General features: G+C 37.5%; 1 protein-coding gene across 1 annotated transcript in view; it reads left to right on the forward strand.

Moving 5' to 3' along the window:
- The window catches only part of DOCK3 (dedicator of cytokinesis 3), a 362,194-nt gene that overhangs the window by 148,035 nt on the left and 196,089 nt on the right, over positions 1-18,070 (forward strand). Inside the window, exons 5-6 of the mRNA XM_061197475.1 lie at positions 1,251-1,399; positions 10,938-11,022. Coding sequence (XP_061053458.1) covers positions 1,251-1,399; positions 10,938-11,022 — 234 coding nt within the window. The remainder of the gene's footprint in view (positions 1-1,250; positions 1,400-10,937; positions 11,023-18,070) is intronic.

Consider the following 18,070-nt stretch of genomic DNA (forward strand, 5'->3'; position numbering starts at 1 on the left):
CATTGTGTACCATCAAGGTGCTTAACTTTTCTTCATATGTTCATTGAGTGAAGAAAGAACAGCTTGATGTAGTTAGAGTGCGTGATTTCTAATGTCTTCTAGTTAAAAATAATTTCTCTTTAAATGGACCTTTAAAAATCTAATGCTCTAGTGCTCCATTAGATGATTTCTAAGTAGTATGATGTTCCAAACATTTTAATCATAAGCTCAGAGCCACTTAAAAACATTAGCTGATTCTACTGATTTGTAATTTGCTTTATAATTATAATTTTATTTACAGTCACTTGAATCCAGCTTATTTTGACAAGTGTCTTTTTAGGGGAAATCCTAGATAGAGATTTTACTAACACTATGGTAGAGATTGATCTGTCTTTAAAAGCATTCTTTATAGATTAGTTATATTCCAAGAATTTTAATTATCATATAAAATTGTGCTTCTCTATAATAAAAACAGAAACTGAAAGATTCCAAAATCAAGATTTCACTTGTGAGCAAATAGAACTTTAGTTCTTAAACCTATATTCTTAAGTAAAGATGCTTATTTTTGTTAAGCATCTACTGTCATGGCATTTACATTTTTTACTTGTTAAAACCACTGTGATGTCCATAATTAAGTTCATTAAGCTGTTTCCATTTAACTCTTATAAAGGTGACGCTTTTTATTGAACTGCAAAGAGTAGAACTCTATGACACTAGGGACACATACTGTTTTCAAAAGCTAATTAAAGCTAGATGAGGCCTGGAAACCTGGAATGAATCTCACTCCAGAGACTGTAGCTTTATGTTGAAACAGTTCTTTAAAATAGGGCAAGTGATTCTCTCTCTCCCTACCCCAACTTGAGTATCCTTCCTGGAGAAACTGGAGATGTTGCTGGATGGTTGAAATCTTTGTCATACATAGTAACTTCTGACAGAGAAAACCACTCTAGGCTCCTGTGTTTCTTTTGGTTCTGATTAAGTTTAGTAAGTTACTGGAAAATTAATAGTCCAGTATAGAGTAGAGATAGACAAATGGTACTTTGCATGAGCCAGATCAATTATGTTGTTAGATGTCACTTTATAGAGATTTTTAGACAGTAGGAACTAAGGACTTTGGTTTAAGATTCTTAAATAAGCCTCTCTTTACATTGCCTTTTTTTAGAGGTTCAGAGAAATGAGCACTTTTCATAGTTTAACTATTTCTCTTTTTTTTTTCATTCCCTTTCCATATCCCTTTTTTATTTCACCCAACACCAAAAATGCCCTTTCAGAAACATAAAGTAGATCTTTTCTACAAGCTACGCCATGTGATGAATGAACTTATTGACCTTCGAAGGCAGCTCCTGTCTGGTCACCTGACTCAGGATCAGGTGCGGGAGGTTAAGCGGCACATCACCGTGCGCCTGGACTGGGGCAATGAGTAAGTATGAATGTCATTTGGGCATCTCTCAGTTTCATTTATGATAACTCAGTCCTCATAGAGTTGTACCTGATCAAAGCTTATCTTTAGGGATTAAAGACATTGTTGTATTCTCCACTAAGCTTTGATCATTTTTACAATGAGTAGTCGTTTTTTTCAGTTTATAGCAAAGGACACTCACTGGTTCTACTCATTGAAACTCTCTCAGCCTCTGTTTTCACTTCCAGAAAATTAAATAATTGGACTACATTAGCCTCTGGGGTTTCTTCCATCTCAAATTCCTTGATTCTAAACCTCAGTAATCAGAATACTCTTTTGTTTCATCTCTTAGTACCTTTGAATTTCATGTGAATTTGGTGTCCTTTACATTTTATAGCCATATAATGAATCCGAATAAGCATATACTACAAATGGGAACTGTCTACATCTGTACATCAGAATATTCTTAACTAATTCATCATTCAGAAATAGTTCTGTATTTATGCAGTGGGTATGACTATTTACTATTGCCATACAAGTACAATTATAAGACTTTGTCATGGGAAGCTGGAGTAGATAGTACTCAGATTTTATTTCTTCCTAGATTTAATAATTGATATAATTCTCAAATGCTTTTGCCTCATTCTCTTAAAATCGGGTCCACTGAACTTTGAAGTGACTAGGTTGCTTCCTATTTAAGATATACATTTACCTTAAGTATATTTTAGAACAAGTCTTTAGCTCCTCTCCCCCTCAAGACATCATTGATGATAAAAAATAAAAAGAGTGGGAGGAGCGCAGCAATAAATGGGATATGTGAACCCATTTCTAGAAGCTGAAAAGTAGATGGAGGATTAGTAACAGAAGAAGAAGCCTGTAATGTATTGAGGAAACTTTAGCTAATGAAGGAGCTGGTCTGCCTTGCAGCTGCTAGAATCATGGAAGAAAGGGAGTGTGCCCTGGAGCTTAAAAAAAGGAAGTGCTTAAAAGTATGTAAAGTAATAATTCACCACCATGAGTAGCAAGCCTGGCAGCCAGGTGTTTCCCTTTCAGATAGACAAATACAAAGACCAATTGCCTAGGGGGAAACTGGGCAACAAAAGTTTGAACTGGGACTTTATTGCAAAGCCCTCCATATTGAGGCATTTAAGGGTTTCAAAGTGTAATGAACAAATCCCTTCCACTTACCAGAAAGAGAAGCTTGCTAGCCACCCACCCATGTACAAAAAACACATCACATTTCTAGTGCCTTTTAAATTTGAATGGACAATCAAGTATTACCAGGTATTTGAAGAAATCCTTTCACAGGGAAGAGAGGGAGACCAGGATAAACAAAATACTTGGCCCTAGAGAGAGCTAGAGATTAGTAAAGAACTTTAAAAATCTCTGAGTATCCTCCAAGAGAATCAAGAAGATTCATTATGCATTATAAAATGCTACGAAAAAGGAATGGAGAATAGGATTTCAAAAAAGAATTTAGGAAGAGAACAGGAAGATAATTTTATGTCATCTCTAGGAAAATAAAACAAAAAGATGGGAAATGGTTGAGGAAAAAACAACAATACAGAGATTCAATCTAGGGGATCCAACATCAGACATTATATTTCCAGGAAAAGAACAAAGGCAATAAAGAGGAAATTCTAAAGAAATGATAGAAGAGAATTTCCTAGAGCCAAAGAGCAGGTGACTTAGGATTGGAAGAGTCCGTCAAATACCTAGTATAATGAATAGAGAAGAAAAACCAAAACCTACAGTGAGGCACATTAAGATATTTCAATATTTGGGGCTGAAGAGAAGATGTTAAAAGGTTATCAGACAGAAAAACAGGTCTTCTTACAAAAGAATAAGATTCACACCAGCCTCAAAAGTTTTGTCAGTAACACTGGATGCTAGAATATAATGAAGTAATATCTTCAAATTTCTGTCGGGAAATGATTTGCCAGCCAGAATTTTATAAACAACCAAACTATATAATCAAGTGTAAGGGCCAAATAAAGCCCTTTTAAAGTATTCAAGGATGCAGAAGTTACCTGTCATGGCTCCTTTCTTAAGAAGAGACTTGAGAATGTGTTCTTCCAGAAATAGAAGAGTAAATCAGGAAAGAGGAAACACGGGATCTAATAAACAGTGAACAGAGTGGTACTGTTCAGTAGAAAAGAAAAAAGAACAACTCTACATTAGTTATTTGTGACCTTTTGAAGTGACACCATCCTATCCTTGTTTGTTTCATTAAATTACAACCTCTCTTGACTGTTAATAGGATTGCTTGGCATACACCACAGACTCCTTGTATGATATAACATGAATTCAGATGTACGATAGATCAGACAGTGTTCTTTAAATCTAACTTTGGGCAGTAAAAATCTTAGCAAAATGTAGTATGTTAACTTACAGTATAGCTACTGATCCTGTCTCCTCAGCTTCAAACAGTACTATATGGTATCATTGTATTTATTTTAAAAAATCAATAATGGTAGTAATTTGCAAACATAGCATCACTATGTGCCAAGCAAATTGTTACTCTTGAACTGATGACACTAATAGTTGTATAAATCATTATGTTGCAGTTTAACTGCACTATACATACCAGTAAATGAACAAGAGAAATATTTTAGAAATATCAATACCTCTTTATGATAAAAGTTAGAAAACAGACCAATCAGATTTTGCAGTCAAATCTGAAAACTTAAAGATGATAGCTTGGAAACAAGTTCAAATTATATTTGAAAAAGGCAGAGAACATTATAAATACCTGTCAGTAAAGTACAGAGCTGTTCCACCTTCATTAATAACTTTTTCTCAACAAAGTCTGTATGTGCTTGTGTGTGTATAGGGGGAGTATTTATATGTTCATTTTGATAAACAATTTAAACCAGAAACATAGTTCCATTTCCCCCCCCCACCCCACTTTTTTCCCTTCTCCCTCCTTTCTCGAAACCCTGATCCTCCTCTCCTGGTGCTTCTGTATCTTCTTCTCTCCTTTCTCCCTCCCCTTCCACTTCTTTCTTTCCCCAGTTCTTCTTCTTTCCATTTTCCCCTTTACCCCGAGTGGAAAATACAGTCACTTAAAAACTTAAATGAGAACTTTGTAGGTCTACTGTTACTAAAGGAAAAAGACGTATTGCCTCCCAAACCAATAGGACAGTTCTCTCTGGTTCTCACTCGAAGTAACCCTTTTAAAAACATTCCTTCTTAATTTGAAAGAAACGATGGTGTACTGCAAAAATAAAGTCATTTCGTACCAATAGGTTAGATATAGGAGACTGCTCCATGCAACAGCTGAGCACTGATAACCGTATCCATTCTTCCCATTGTATGCCCTCATAATTCCACTCTTCTTGTTCCACGACACTTTTATAAATGCCATAAAATATTGATAAGCTTAGCATATGCTGGCATGTTTTGGGTGCACAATCAATATTTTCTGAATGTATTTTTACGTTGTAATGTAATTAAATATTAATCGTATATAATTTTAAACTTTATGCCTTTTTCTTTAGACTCTTAAACTTTATAGCTCTGCCTTTTCAAAACCTATTTCAGACACTGTTAATAACAGCTATTAATAGTTTATTGAGTACATCTACCTGTATCACTGTGGCAAGTGCATGGTCTAACTTATCTGCACTGTTATAATGAAATGCGATTATGCTTTTCCAAGACAAGAGCTCCGTTTTACCTAATGAAGAAACTCATAAAAAGGCTCAGAAGAACTTTTTCCAGTGTTGCATAGTGAGTGGTAGAACTGGTGTTTGTACCCAGAACTGATGCCAAAGTCCATATAGTTTATGTAGGACCTTACTATCTTTATGATCATTTTTAAGTGTGAGTCTTAAAACCAGGAAAATTATTGTCAGTATCTCTAGTCTGTGGGTTATTTGATCTTTGTTCTGTTATCTATACCACATGTCTCATAATATATATATCTGCTTTAACACTGAGTTAGAACTTTCAAGGATAAAAACTAAACTGGTACTATACTCCTGTATTTAGAGTTTAAGTTAAATGCAGAGCCCTCCACATCTACATAACAACTATTATAATTTTTTTTCCTGAGATTAGGAATTTTTATTTATTTGGCTGAAAATTTGAGGATTCTGGCATTAAATTTACGTGGCTTATACTTGTTGGCCTCTTTGCCTATGTGCACACTCATTCCATAAGTGAAAATTATTAAAATTGTATTAGGTAGAAATCAGCATTTATAGTATTGTGTTCTAAAATACAGGAAGGGCATAAAACAAGGTTGTATTCAAATTAACTAGCCATTATCTCTGCTCAAGTCTCCTATTCAAAGATTAAGTCAGTTAATTACATCCTCTCCAAGGGAAATTTAAAATAATTTGTCTAGCAATGTAACTTTAATGTGTTAATTTAATATTTTTGACACCTTCCATAAAGATATAGAGAAAAGTTTCTTCTCAGTCTCTACTATCATCACTACAGTAAATATAGCATAGCTGAGTTAAAAGTTGCGTTAACCCAGGACTGACACAGCCTAATTGATCTTTCCCATAGAAGAATACCTAAGTAAGAAATACTTTACTCTTAGAATAATTTGTAGGATTTTTCTATTTCTTCTTTAGGTAGAAAGTACAATTTGATTAAAATGTAAACATTTTATAAGCTTTTGTTGAATTAGAATAATGTTTCTATAGATTTCAAGTATCAAATGAAAAAATTGGTATCTTTTTATTGTGAAGTCTCATCATTTAAGACAAATCACCAATAAATATATACTTTCTAGTTATTCTTTCTCTCCCTCTCTATCAAATTATTTCCCTCCCTCGCTTCTCTTTTGTACCTTCTCTCAGGTTTTCAAAGATCCTAACCTACCCATGTCCCTTTCTTCCTGCTTAGTTTATGTTCCTTACCAAGGGAATTGCTCTTGGAGGAAGCAACACAAGCAGTAGTTTGAGTTATACTATGCAGAGAATACTGCCACCACCACCACCCCCCGCGCCCCCAACCCCAGCGAGTTTCCTCTGAGTAAATTTTTAGCTAGGACTCAGAAAAGTTTATGGTTCAGTACTTTCTCTTTAAGGACATAGTGATATTTTCCAGCTTCAGGATATCTGAAATTAGCAGAAGCTTCCAATGCCTTCTTAGAGTTCTTCTGATATAAGGTGTTGTACCCATCAATCAGTTTCTTGCCATACTTAAGAAGTCTGAGATAACTATGTTTAAACTATGCATGTGTCAAAATTCTTCTCTCAAGTTACCATGTTCAAATGATTAACTTACACACACACACTCATTCTTTGTGCATCTGTTTTGCTCATCAGCATACCCTGCACTTAGCACCGTGCCTGCACTTGATAGGCACTACATGAATGTATCTAAGTAACAAGGTGGGTTTTTCTTATGCCTGTTGGCTACTCATTCATCAGTCTATGTTTGTTTCCTTCTGGATTGATGTATTGACACAAAATTATTCCTCAAAATATTATGACCAAATTGATTACAATCACTTATAGCCATTAGTATTTAACTTAATGGTTATTAGTAGAAAGGTGGCAGGTATAGTGGAAATATCATGGGTTCAGAGTAAGACAGACCTAGCTTGAGACAAGCTCAACTGTACTCCCTTCATAGGCTACTTAGTAACCTCTCTGGGCTTCAGTTTCCTCAATTATAAAATGGGTCTAATACTGTGTACTTCCCATAGTGCTTAGAGGGGATATACATAAAATGCCTATTCCAATTAAATGTTCAGTAAAAGGTAGCTATTATTAGTTATATCTTGTATTTTATTACTATATAAATATACCATGCTTTCATTAGTATAGTTATATCTATATGCTCTCATAAGTATTAGAAAAGGGCACTGCCCATAGAAAATCTTAGTATCTCTAGCCTTTTTCAACTGATTCTGGGGGAGAACTAGATCTTAAATGCCTTAAAACATCCATCGTATATAATTAATTAACTTCAAGTTATTTTCTATGTTCTGTGGTTCAGATGAGGAAACCCAGAAGAAAAAGATACAATAGAAAATAGAATAGAATATGGAACATTCAAAAGACAAGTAAAATTCAAAGAATTTGATAGAGAGAGATTCACGGTCTTTAGAGTGGTGCGCCTAAAAGAATGCAGGAGCAGAAATATGTCTTTTATTCACTGCTGTGTCCCTAAGTTCATCATGAGCCTAGCATAGAGTAGGTGCTAATATTTATTGAATTATTGGAATGAATGGATGAGTGATTAGTGACAAGTGGTGAGAGAAGACTATTTTTGTGAAGACTATTCACCTAAGCAGTTGGTAAGACCATGTTAAAAACTCAGCTCTATACTACATCTGTATGTAGATGTATATGTAGTTGTATGCCTCCTGCTTGTTTAGGAGTCTTTTTTCAGACACAATTCTCTTTAATCACAATCCTTGTACTTTAAGTCATATTTTAGCTAACGATGTAACACATAATGATAACAGCAGAAGCAGTTCACAATGCCTGGCAGTGTACTGAGTGCTTTACATGGATTAATCCTTACAATAGCCTGTGACAGTAGAGAAGACAGTATTGCTTGGTGGGAGAGCCAAGATACAAACTAGGCAATCTGACATCAGAGCCCATGCTCCTAACTACTCTGATGCACTGCCTTCCTTTGCTGTGACGATAAAGAGACTAAGTTGACCATTCCCTGCACTTACTGTTCACTGTTCTTAGAATATGCCATAGGAAGAAATAGCCAGGAACCTCTTTTACAGAGTGAAATTTTAGTGAACATGTGTTGTTTCTCACTGTGCAGCACCTCTGCTTTCTTCCAATGAGGACAGTCCTTCAATTTAGCTTTTGGAAACTACTCTTCCTCCATTGAAGATGATCTTAGTAGAAGGAAATCAGTCTTCGGTTTTATTCTTCGGTTAATCTCTTCGGTTAATCATTTTCTTATTTCCTAAGGTAACGAAATCAAGAAACTAAAAGGTACTGTGTTCTAACAACTTCTAGGAGAGGGAAAACACTTTGATCTTGGGAGAATTAGCATGAGGAATATGAACATTTGCTTGACTCAAAACTGCTCTATTTCCTATATCCAGTACCATTGGTGGTACATGATAGATCCTCAGAGAGTGTCTTTGGGGTGAGTGGATGGGTATATGGGTGGATAATTGAATGGACAAGCAGGCTAAGGGTGGCATAGTGCCAAGGTAGAGTTTGCATAGATGCCATTCTCCAGACAAGCCCCATCACTGCGTGTAGTGCACTACTACAGAGCATATACTCTCACCCCTGGCCTTACTGACTTAGATCCATCTGGATTTTTTCTTAAGCTGTTGTACTGAAAACATCTATTTTGATTGGATTATTTGTACAGTCTTCTTTTTGTTAATTAATTGTAATATTTAGACTACCTCATATATTTTGTGACCATCAGTGGTTAAAGAATATGTTTGAAATTTTATCTCTTCATTTTTGTATTTAAAGAATTTTCAACAGCATGACTACAGAAAATTTGTAAAATATCTTAAATTGATAAATTGTTTAATTTCACTTTCCTTATACAAATACTAATACCATTTTTGTGATCTTTCCACTGTTTTTCCACATGCATGTAAAAGTATTCTAAATATTTGAGATCAAAACTGTAAAATTATCTTTCAGATGTAAATTGCTTTTTAAGATGAGAGAGGTGGAAAGGATGTGCTTCAGCTATATCTTGCTCTCCATGATACTACTGCCTTTACACGCTATAAGTATTAGAAGCCAGAGGCCTGAAATTATTTCAGGGAAATTAAGAATAATTAATAAGAGGTGATTGAATGGAGTACTTCTTTGATGTATGAAGACAGGAAATCAAATCTCTTACAGATTTAAGTGCATTAACGTCAGTAATCAGATTTGATGGCATGGTTTTACCATTAAGCTGTGAACTATTGTAGTTAAGGACAACCGTATATTACTGATCTTCTCATCATGCAAAACTACGAGGGTTTTTTTTTTTCTGCATTTAATACCAAAAAATTATTTCCTCTTTAAAAACTCATATTTCTCTATTATAGAATAATACAAGTTATAGTAATAGGTAATAGAAAAATATGGGTTTTTATCCTTTAATAGAAAAATAGGTTTCTCCTTTTTTTTTGCCTGCTAAAAAGTACACATCTAAATTTTAATTCTTAATCATAGTAATCATATTAGTCTGTGTGATTAGTGTGTTCGCTTATAGCTTCTTCATGTAGGTTTGATTCCCCATTTTTATTTTATCAGTCTTATTACCATTTAACTTCTTCATATCGTTTCCTATAAAATAGGGTTAAATTGTAAATAAAATAATTCTGCATTTTGGATGTATATGTGGCTTATTTTAAATAAGTGGGAGTTTTATGTACAGAAAGAGCCTAGGGAATTAGTTTTGCTAGCATATTCTAAATGTAGTTCATAATCTAGGTGAAGAAAAAAATATATACACTTCTCCTTCCATCATCTATGGCATACTTTTGCCAGGTGCAGTAATTCATAACACTCGTTTTAGAGTAGGGTGGTCACAGAGCAGCTCTGAAACCCTGATGAGAGTTATAGGCCCTCTCCTCAGAGAAAATGCATATATGAACACATGCACATACTTTTATACGTAGTTACAGGGGTCCACAACCCCTAATTCCACTGACTCCAGATTTAGAGCTGATGTTCTAGAGAGTGAGAAAGGGCGTAACATGTATTGAATATAAATTATGTATCATATTTGAACCCAAGAGTTCTGCCTGTCCAGAGTTATTTCCACTGTCTCATACTGCCTCCCAATCAACTATTAATCATTATCACTTATTCCTTCCTGCCCAGGTTATACCAGATCTTCTAAGTATTGTTTTCTTTATTAGTCGTGCTCCCTGGTTAAACTTCCATCTAAAGTGTCTTAAGGTATTGGCTAATGTGTGGTGAGCTCTTCACTATAACCCAGTGTCAGTATTAATTAAATTGAAAATGAGATAAAACTCAACCAAAACATACATTTCTTTGAGTTTAATACCTTTAGGAGGTGATTTTTTTTTTTTTTTTTTTTGGCTGTGCCTTGCAGTATCTTCGTTTCCCAGCCAGGGATTGAACCCATGCCCATGGCAGTAAAAGAGCAGAATCCTAACCAGTGGACCTCCTGGAATTCCCAGGAGGTGATTTTTATGTGTTTGACTTTGAATTACAAATCTACTTGGACACTGAATAATTTTTTTTATCCTAATGAAAGTAATGCATGGCTGAGCCTGTGCATACTTGCAGGATGGGGGATATCAAAAAATAAACACAACTTATTAATGATCTAAGAAAATCCATCCTTAGTGAACTCAAGCAATCTGTTATAAATGTGATACTGAATGAATCCTTTTTACCGTCACAGGGGGAACTGCTTGATGACGAAAATTGTCACAGTCTTAAAATTCCTAGCCTCATTTATTTACCTAAAGGTGAACACAGTTAGGTTACTGGATAAAGGCATGTCCCTGCGGAGGCAGTGTCTGAACTTCTGTCCATAAGGTCATGGTTGGCATGGGCTCCCAGGCACATAAAGAGAGATGAGTAATTTGAGGACATGGCATGCTGAATGTGGTCTTTCTCTTTGCTAGGCATTTGGGCCTGGACCTGGTGCCTCGAAAGGACTTTGAAGTAGTGGATGTGGACCAGATTAGTGTCTCAGATCTCTATAAAATGGTAAGAAATATTACACAGGGTAGCTTGCTCCTGCACACTTAATTTTTTTCTCTCTTATTGTCCCTAATTACATTATGAAACAATATTGCTAAAATCATTCCTTTGTCTTTGTTTCAATGTATTTAAGGGCTCTTCCTTATCTGGACAGTACCTATCACACTTGCTCTCTAAATGGAATTTCTATGTAGGGCTGTTGGACCTACTGTAATGTCTAGCGGTCATTTCTCAGTTGGTTTTGCTGGTGAACAGAGCTCCTTCAGCCTGCAGCAGTTACTAAAATTTTGTCTCTCTCTACCTCTTAAGAAGAGAAGGTAGTTGAAGCTGAAAACAGCCAGTTATTAATTAATGTAATGATTAACCCTGGAAATAATGTACCAGCATTTCTTTCTTAAAACTTTTTTTATTGAACTATAGTTGATTTACAATGTTGTGTTAGTTTCTGGTGTATAGCAAAGTGATTCAGTTGTGTGTGTGTGTGTGTGTGTGTATTCTTTTTCAGATTCTTTTCCATTAGAGTTTATTACAAGATATTGAATATAGTTCCCTGTGTTATACAGTAGGGCCTTGTTGTTTATCAGTGTACCAGTATTTCTAAGATAAATCCTTAACTGTCTGTTGGTTATTATAAAAGTGTTTTGAGTTGACTGATAACCAAGATTACATTTTGCAGGGTGAATGAGAAGAAGTAACTAAAAGGTACAAAATTTTAAAATAAAACAAATAAACATCAGAAACCTTAGGTGACTATTAAGCTTAGACTAAAGGACTGGGTAAAACCTTACTTTGAGGAGTATATATTCAAGGAGTGTATATTGGTGAGAATTACAAGTTTTAGAAAGAATTACAAATTTCTCTTTAAGAAAATGTAATCTTTGTAGGAAACATAGAGGATGCAAAGTATGTTGCCTGGTCAAGAACCATAGGAAATTTGCCTAAATAATATACAAATAACATATCAATTGCTTCTGTGTATTTGCTTATGTATATTTACAAGTATACAAAAGCATTTGTGTTCAGTTGCCTTAACTATGCTCTGTGCGAAGTGATATGTGTGAGATATAGAAATTAAAGATGAACGAGACTTACTTCTTCCTTTAAGAATATCACCATCTATGGCGCAGTGGTTAAGAATCCGCCTGCCAATGCAGGGGACACGGGTTCGAGCCCTGGTCCGGGAAGATCCCACATGCCGTGGAGCAACTAAGCCCGTGAGCCACAACTACTGAGCCCACGTGCCACAACTACTGAAGCCCGCGCACCTAGAGCCTGTGCTCCGCAACAAGAGAAGCCACCGCAATGAGAAGCCTGCGCACCGCAACGAAGAGTAGCCCCCACTCGCCGCAACCAGAGAAAGCCCGCACACAGCAACGAAGACCCAACGCAGCCAAAAATAAAAATAAAATTAAAAAAAAAAAAAAAAAGAATATCACCATCTAGGGTATTGGCTTCTAACTCTTTCTAGATTATGGAGGATCGATAAAATTTCTCCCCAGGACGATGCAAGTATGATTTTGCATACAAATTTTATACTCAATTTTAGGGAATTGATAGTTGCCTCTGAACCCCATGCATGGTCCCCATGTTTAGAAACTACTCTAGTGGGATCAAATAGACCACAAACAAGAATGTTTATGAGCTGCATGTCATAATTAAGATATACACTGATGCTGTTAGAGGGAGTAGCTGATTTCCTGGGGCTTTGAGAAATCAATGAAAGCTTCCAGAGGCAAGTAATGCTTAAGGTGAGTCTTGAGAGATGCTCAGGGCTTCATCAGGAAGACAAGCCATAAGGAAAGACTTTCCAAAATGACACAGAGCATAGGGAAGTAGTAATTCCAGGAAACTATAAGATACTTGGTAACTTTGGCATGTAAGTATGTGTTAGCAATTGGGAGATAAGGCCAAGAAGGAGGCAAGAGCCAGATCACAAAGAGCTTTGTAAACCCCAAATTGGTAGAACTGCTAGCCTGATAGAACCATGGAGTGACATGGTTGGATGTGGGTTTTAAATGCTGAGAGAGTATAAAATGCAGAAGACTGGAATCAGGGAGGAAAGAGACCACGGAAGTGATTCAGGCAAGAAATAATGGCTAGGCAGCAATAGGAATGGAGAAAAAATGCAACAGAGAATGTAGATGTTAATAAGTAAAAATGAATTTTGATGGTGAATTAGATATGGAAAGTGAAGGAAGAATGACAGTTTGAAGCTAAGAACTCCTGTGAGAATGGTGGCTTGGAGGATGATGTTTTTGGTAAGGATTTTGCATTTTATTCTAAGTGTGACAGAAGGCCTGTGAAGGTATTTGAGCAGGGGAATTACATGATTTGGCTTACATTTTAAAAGGATTCCTCCAGCTGATGTGTGCAGAAGGACTGGAGTGGAGCAAGAATGGAAACAGGGAGCGGTCATTCGAACAAAAGATTTTGATTTCAGTATCTTGAGCTAGATAGAGTTGGAACGGTGGAAGTGGTAAGTTGTTGGATTCTGAATATGTGTTGTAGATAGATCCAGTCAGAGTTGTTGATAGATTGAATAGGTGTGCGTGTATACAAAAAAGAGAAAGGTCAGAGAAGAATGACTCCTATGTTTTGACCTGCCCAACTTTGACCTGGGTGGAAATGGAATAGGAAACATTGTGGGAGAAGTTTTGAGAGTAGAGCAGTGGGGATCAATATTTCTGGTTTTTCCTTTCAAGGTTTAAATGTCTTCTAGACCTCCAGACTAAGATGTTGAAAGTCTGGAGTTCAGAAGTGACGTTAAGATATGACAATTTTGGAGTCATCAGAGTATATATGGTATTAAAAGCTGTTGGATGAGATGACCACTGCTTTCCACAAACCTCCATACAGTGAAACCCAGTGGTCAGCAGGTCCTACACAGCAATTCCAGACAGCCAAGCATCAACAGCCATTGGAAGAAACCTCCCACATGAAACTTAAAGACCAAAAGAAATACTTATGAAAGAAACTTGGAAAAAACAGACAACTCAGTGGAAGAAAATGGTGATTGCTGTCTGCAAAGAGAAATGAGAGAGCGAGGAAGCAGAGTGGAGCAATCTAAGAAGCAAGCCCAGAAGCTCTAGAAAATTACAAATGAGATAACTGGAATAAACTTGGTATAACTACTGAGACATCTAGACATGGCTAGGAACAAGGAAGTAGGGCAGACAGAGGCTGCCAGTATCAGTCATGCATTGGGAGCAACCATGGCTCACAGTGGCCTGCTCTGCCTAGAATCCCAGCAGCCTTTGCTGCTGTGGACCTCAACAACCCTTGTGGACACTGCAGAACCCCTCAGCTTTTATTACTGGGGACCTCATAATGGACCCCAGCAGACTGCTCCACAGAGGACCCCAGCATTTTTCACCACTGAAGAAACCAGTAACCACCACAGAACCCCTGCAGATTTTGCCATTAAGGTTTTCACCCCACAGGTATCTGCATTCACAGATGCCAGCCACCTGAGTCCCCCAGCTCCCTCCACATCTCTTGACAGAGCACGAGTTATGAAGCAGCCCTGGCCTCTGTGGTTGTGTGCATGTAAGACACCAGTCTAGACCCCTACAGCTGGCCCCCCCACTGCTTTGTGTGTGCTCATGTCTAGCCTCTGCAGCTGTGTACTTGCACGCCACCAGCCTGACTCCCAACACAGGCCTCCACTGCCATGCATACAACCACGGCAAGCCCCTGTAGCCACAGGAGTGTATGCCAACAGCCAAGGCCCCCACAGCTGCTTGTGGCCCATATCCAGCCTTGACTTGTCACTGGCCTGCAACCCTAGGTTCACCTAAAGGTAACCCCTGCAGCTGTGCACCTGCACACTGCCAGCCCAACTCCCATCCCTGCCTCCACTGCCATGCATGTGCTCATGGCTAGCCTCTACAACCTCATGAATATGTGCCAACAGCTAGGGTTCCTGCAGTTGCTCGTCAGTCTGCAGTTGGCACCAGCCCTTTCTGCTAGTCCCAGCCCTTGCTATTATGTGTGTGTCTGCAGCTTCCCCCTCCCACTATGCAGGCACCTGAAGCTGGACCCTGAAGCCATGTGTGTACACACTTCTGACTCTGGCCACCACTGCTGCCTGCCCTGGTCCCTAGCCACTGGACCTGGAAGAGCCACTGAGGACCCCAACATCCCTTGCAGCTACTGTGGACCCTCCACAGCTTTCCCTAAGGATCACAGAATTGTTGATATTGTGGACCTATGTGACCTCAGCCAATGAGACCTGCACCCTGAGCCCAGAGCTACGATATGCCCTAACCTGGGCACCCTGCACCATTAGACCCAGAGTCATAGCATGCTCTAGCATCCTCACATCCATAGGTGAAGGTCTTTCCTTACCAAAGTCAGTCCATAAAGTCTTGAAGAGATAATGGCTCTTCAAATGTGCAGATAACTATGAAAGGCTACAGGGATCACAAAAAATCAGGGAAACATGACACCACCAAAGGAACACAGTGAATTTTCAGTAACTGACCCTAAAGAAATGGAGATATACAAATTGCCTGACAGAGAATTCAAAGTAGTTATTTTAAAGATGCTCAGAGAGCTACAAGAGAACACCAGTAAACAGTTCAGCAAAATCAGGTAAATAAAACAAGACCAAAATGAGAAGTTCAACAAAAAGATAGAAAACATAAAAGAGAACCAAATGAATTTTGGAGCTGAAGAATACAGTGACTGAACTGAAGAATTCAGTGGAGAGCTTCAATATTAGACTAGACCAAGCAGAAGAAAGAATTAGTGAACTTTGGGACTTCCCTGGTGGTGCAGTGGTTAAGAATCCGACTGCCAATGCAGGGGACACGGGTGTGAGCCCTGGTCTGGGAAGTTCCCACGTGCTGCAGAGCAACTAAGCCCGTGTGCCACAACTGCTGAGCCTGTGCTCTAGAGCCCGTGAGCCACAACTACTGAGACTGCGTGCCGCAACTACTGAAGCCCACGTGCCTAGAGCCCGTGCTCCACAACAAGAGAAGCCACCACAGTGAGAAGCCCGTGTACCACAATGAAGAGCAGCCCCCGCTTGCCACAACTAGAGAAAGCCCGTGTGCAGCAACGAAGACCCAATGCAGCCAAAAAAGATTTAAAAAAACCCAAAAAACAAAGAGTACCTGGAATTCCCTGGCGGTCCAGTGGAGCCAAAAAAAAAAAAAAAGAGAGAGAGAATTAGTGAACTTAGAGACAGATATATCAGAATTTTCCAGTCAAAGGAGCAAAAAATAAAAAGAATGAAGAAACCCTATGATATTTAAAGGTTACCATTAAGAGAATCAATCTATACATTATTAGAGAACCAGGAAGAGAAGAGAGCAGAAAGGGGCAGAAAGCTTACTTAAAGTAATGCCTGAGAACTTGCCAAATCTGGGGAGAGAGATTTGAACATCAAGTTCATGAAGCTCATAGGTTCCCAAACAATTTGAACCCACAGAGATGTTCTCCACGACATTATAATAAAACTATCAAAAATCAAAGACAGAGAAAAATACCATATGATATCACTTACATGTGGAATCTAAAAAAATGATACAAGTTAACTTATTTACAAAACAGAAATAGACTGACAAACATAGAAAACAAACTTATGGTTACCAAAGGGGAAAGGGGGGGAGGTAAATTAGAAGTTTGGGATTAACAGATACACACCACTATATATAAAAACAAACAAGCAGCAATGAGACCCAACGCTGCCAAAAATAAAATAAATAAAACAAATTTTAAAAAAACCATTAAGATATAAAACACTTAAGTATATAGTCAAATTCAGAATACTCCAATACTGTAATATGGCGGTATATTACTCTAGTATAAAGGTGAAAAGACAGAAAAGTTAAAAATAACTATAATTACAATAATTTGTTAATGGATACACAGTATAAAAAGATGTAAACTGTGATATCAAAAACATAAAGTGGTGGGAAGTGAGTAAAAGGGTGGAGATTTTGTATGGGATTGAAGTTAAGTTGTAATAGCTTTATCTATAAGATGTTTTATGTAAGTCTCACGTAACCAGAAAGCAAAAACCTACAGTAGATACATACAAGATAAAGAGAAGTGAATCAAAGCACACTACTATGGAAAATCATCAGTTCACAAAGAAAGACAGCAAGAGAAGAGGAAAGGAACTACAAAACGAGCTAGAAAACAATTTTTAAAATAGCAACAGAAATTTCTTACCTATCTATAATTACTTTACTTAAATGTAAATGGATTAAATTCTCAATCAAAAGACATAGAGCGGCCAAATGGATTTAAAAAAAAAAACCAAGAATATTCTGTTTATTAACAGACTTACTTTAGTGTTGAGAACATGCATAGGCTGAAAGCAAGAAACAGAAAAAGATAATCCATCCAAATGGCAACCAAAAGATGGCAGCAGTAGCTATTTTTATATCAGACAAAATAGGCTATTTTTTTTAAATAAATAAATTTATTTATTTATTTATTTTTGGCTGTGTTGGGTCTTCATTGCTGTGCACGGGCTTTCTCTAGTTGCGGTGAGTGGGGGCTACTCTTCGTTGTGGTGCATGGGCTTCTCATTGTGGTGGCTTCTTTTTGTTGTGGAGCATGGGCTCTAGGCACGTGGGCTTCAGTAGCTGTGGCACGTGGGCTCAGGAGTTGTGGCTCACAGGCTGTAGAGCGCAGGCTCAGTAGTTGTGGCGTATGGGCTTAGTTGCTCTGTGGCATGTGGGATCTTCCTGGACCAGGGCTCAAACCCGTGTCCCCTGCATAGGCAGGCGGATTCTTAACCCCTGCACCACAAAGGAAGTCCCAAAATAGGCTTTAATTAAAAAACTGTAACAAGAAACAAAGAAGGTGATTATATAATGATAGAGGGGTTATTCATCAAGAGCATATAACAACTGTAAATATATATGCACCCAACTTCAGAGCACCTGAATCTATAGAGCAAATATTAACAGAACTGAAGCGAGAAATAGACAAGAATACAACAATATTAGATTCTTTAGTACCCCACTTTCAACAAGTGATAGATCATTCAGACAGAAAATCAATGAGGACACGTTGGACTTGAACTACACTTAGTACC

This window comes from Eubalaena glacialis, chromosome 7, assembly GCF_028564815.1.
Source record: "Eubalaena glacialis isolate mEubGla1 chromosome 7, mEubGla1.1.hap2.+ XY, whole genome shotgun sequence".
NCBI lineage: Eukaryota > Metazoa > Chordata > Mammalia > Artiodactyla > Balaenidae > Eubalaena > Eubalaena glacialis.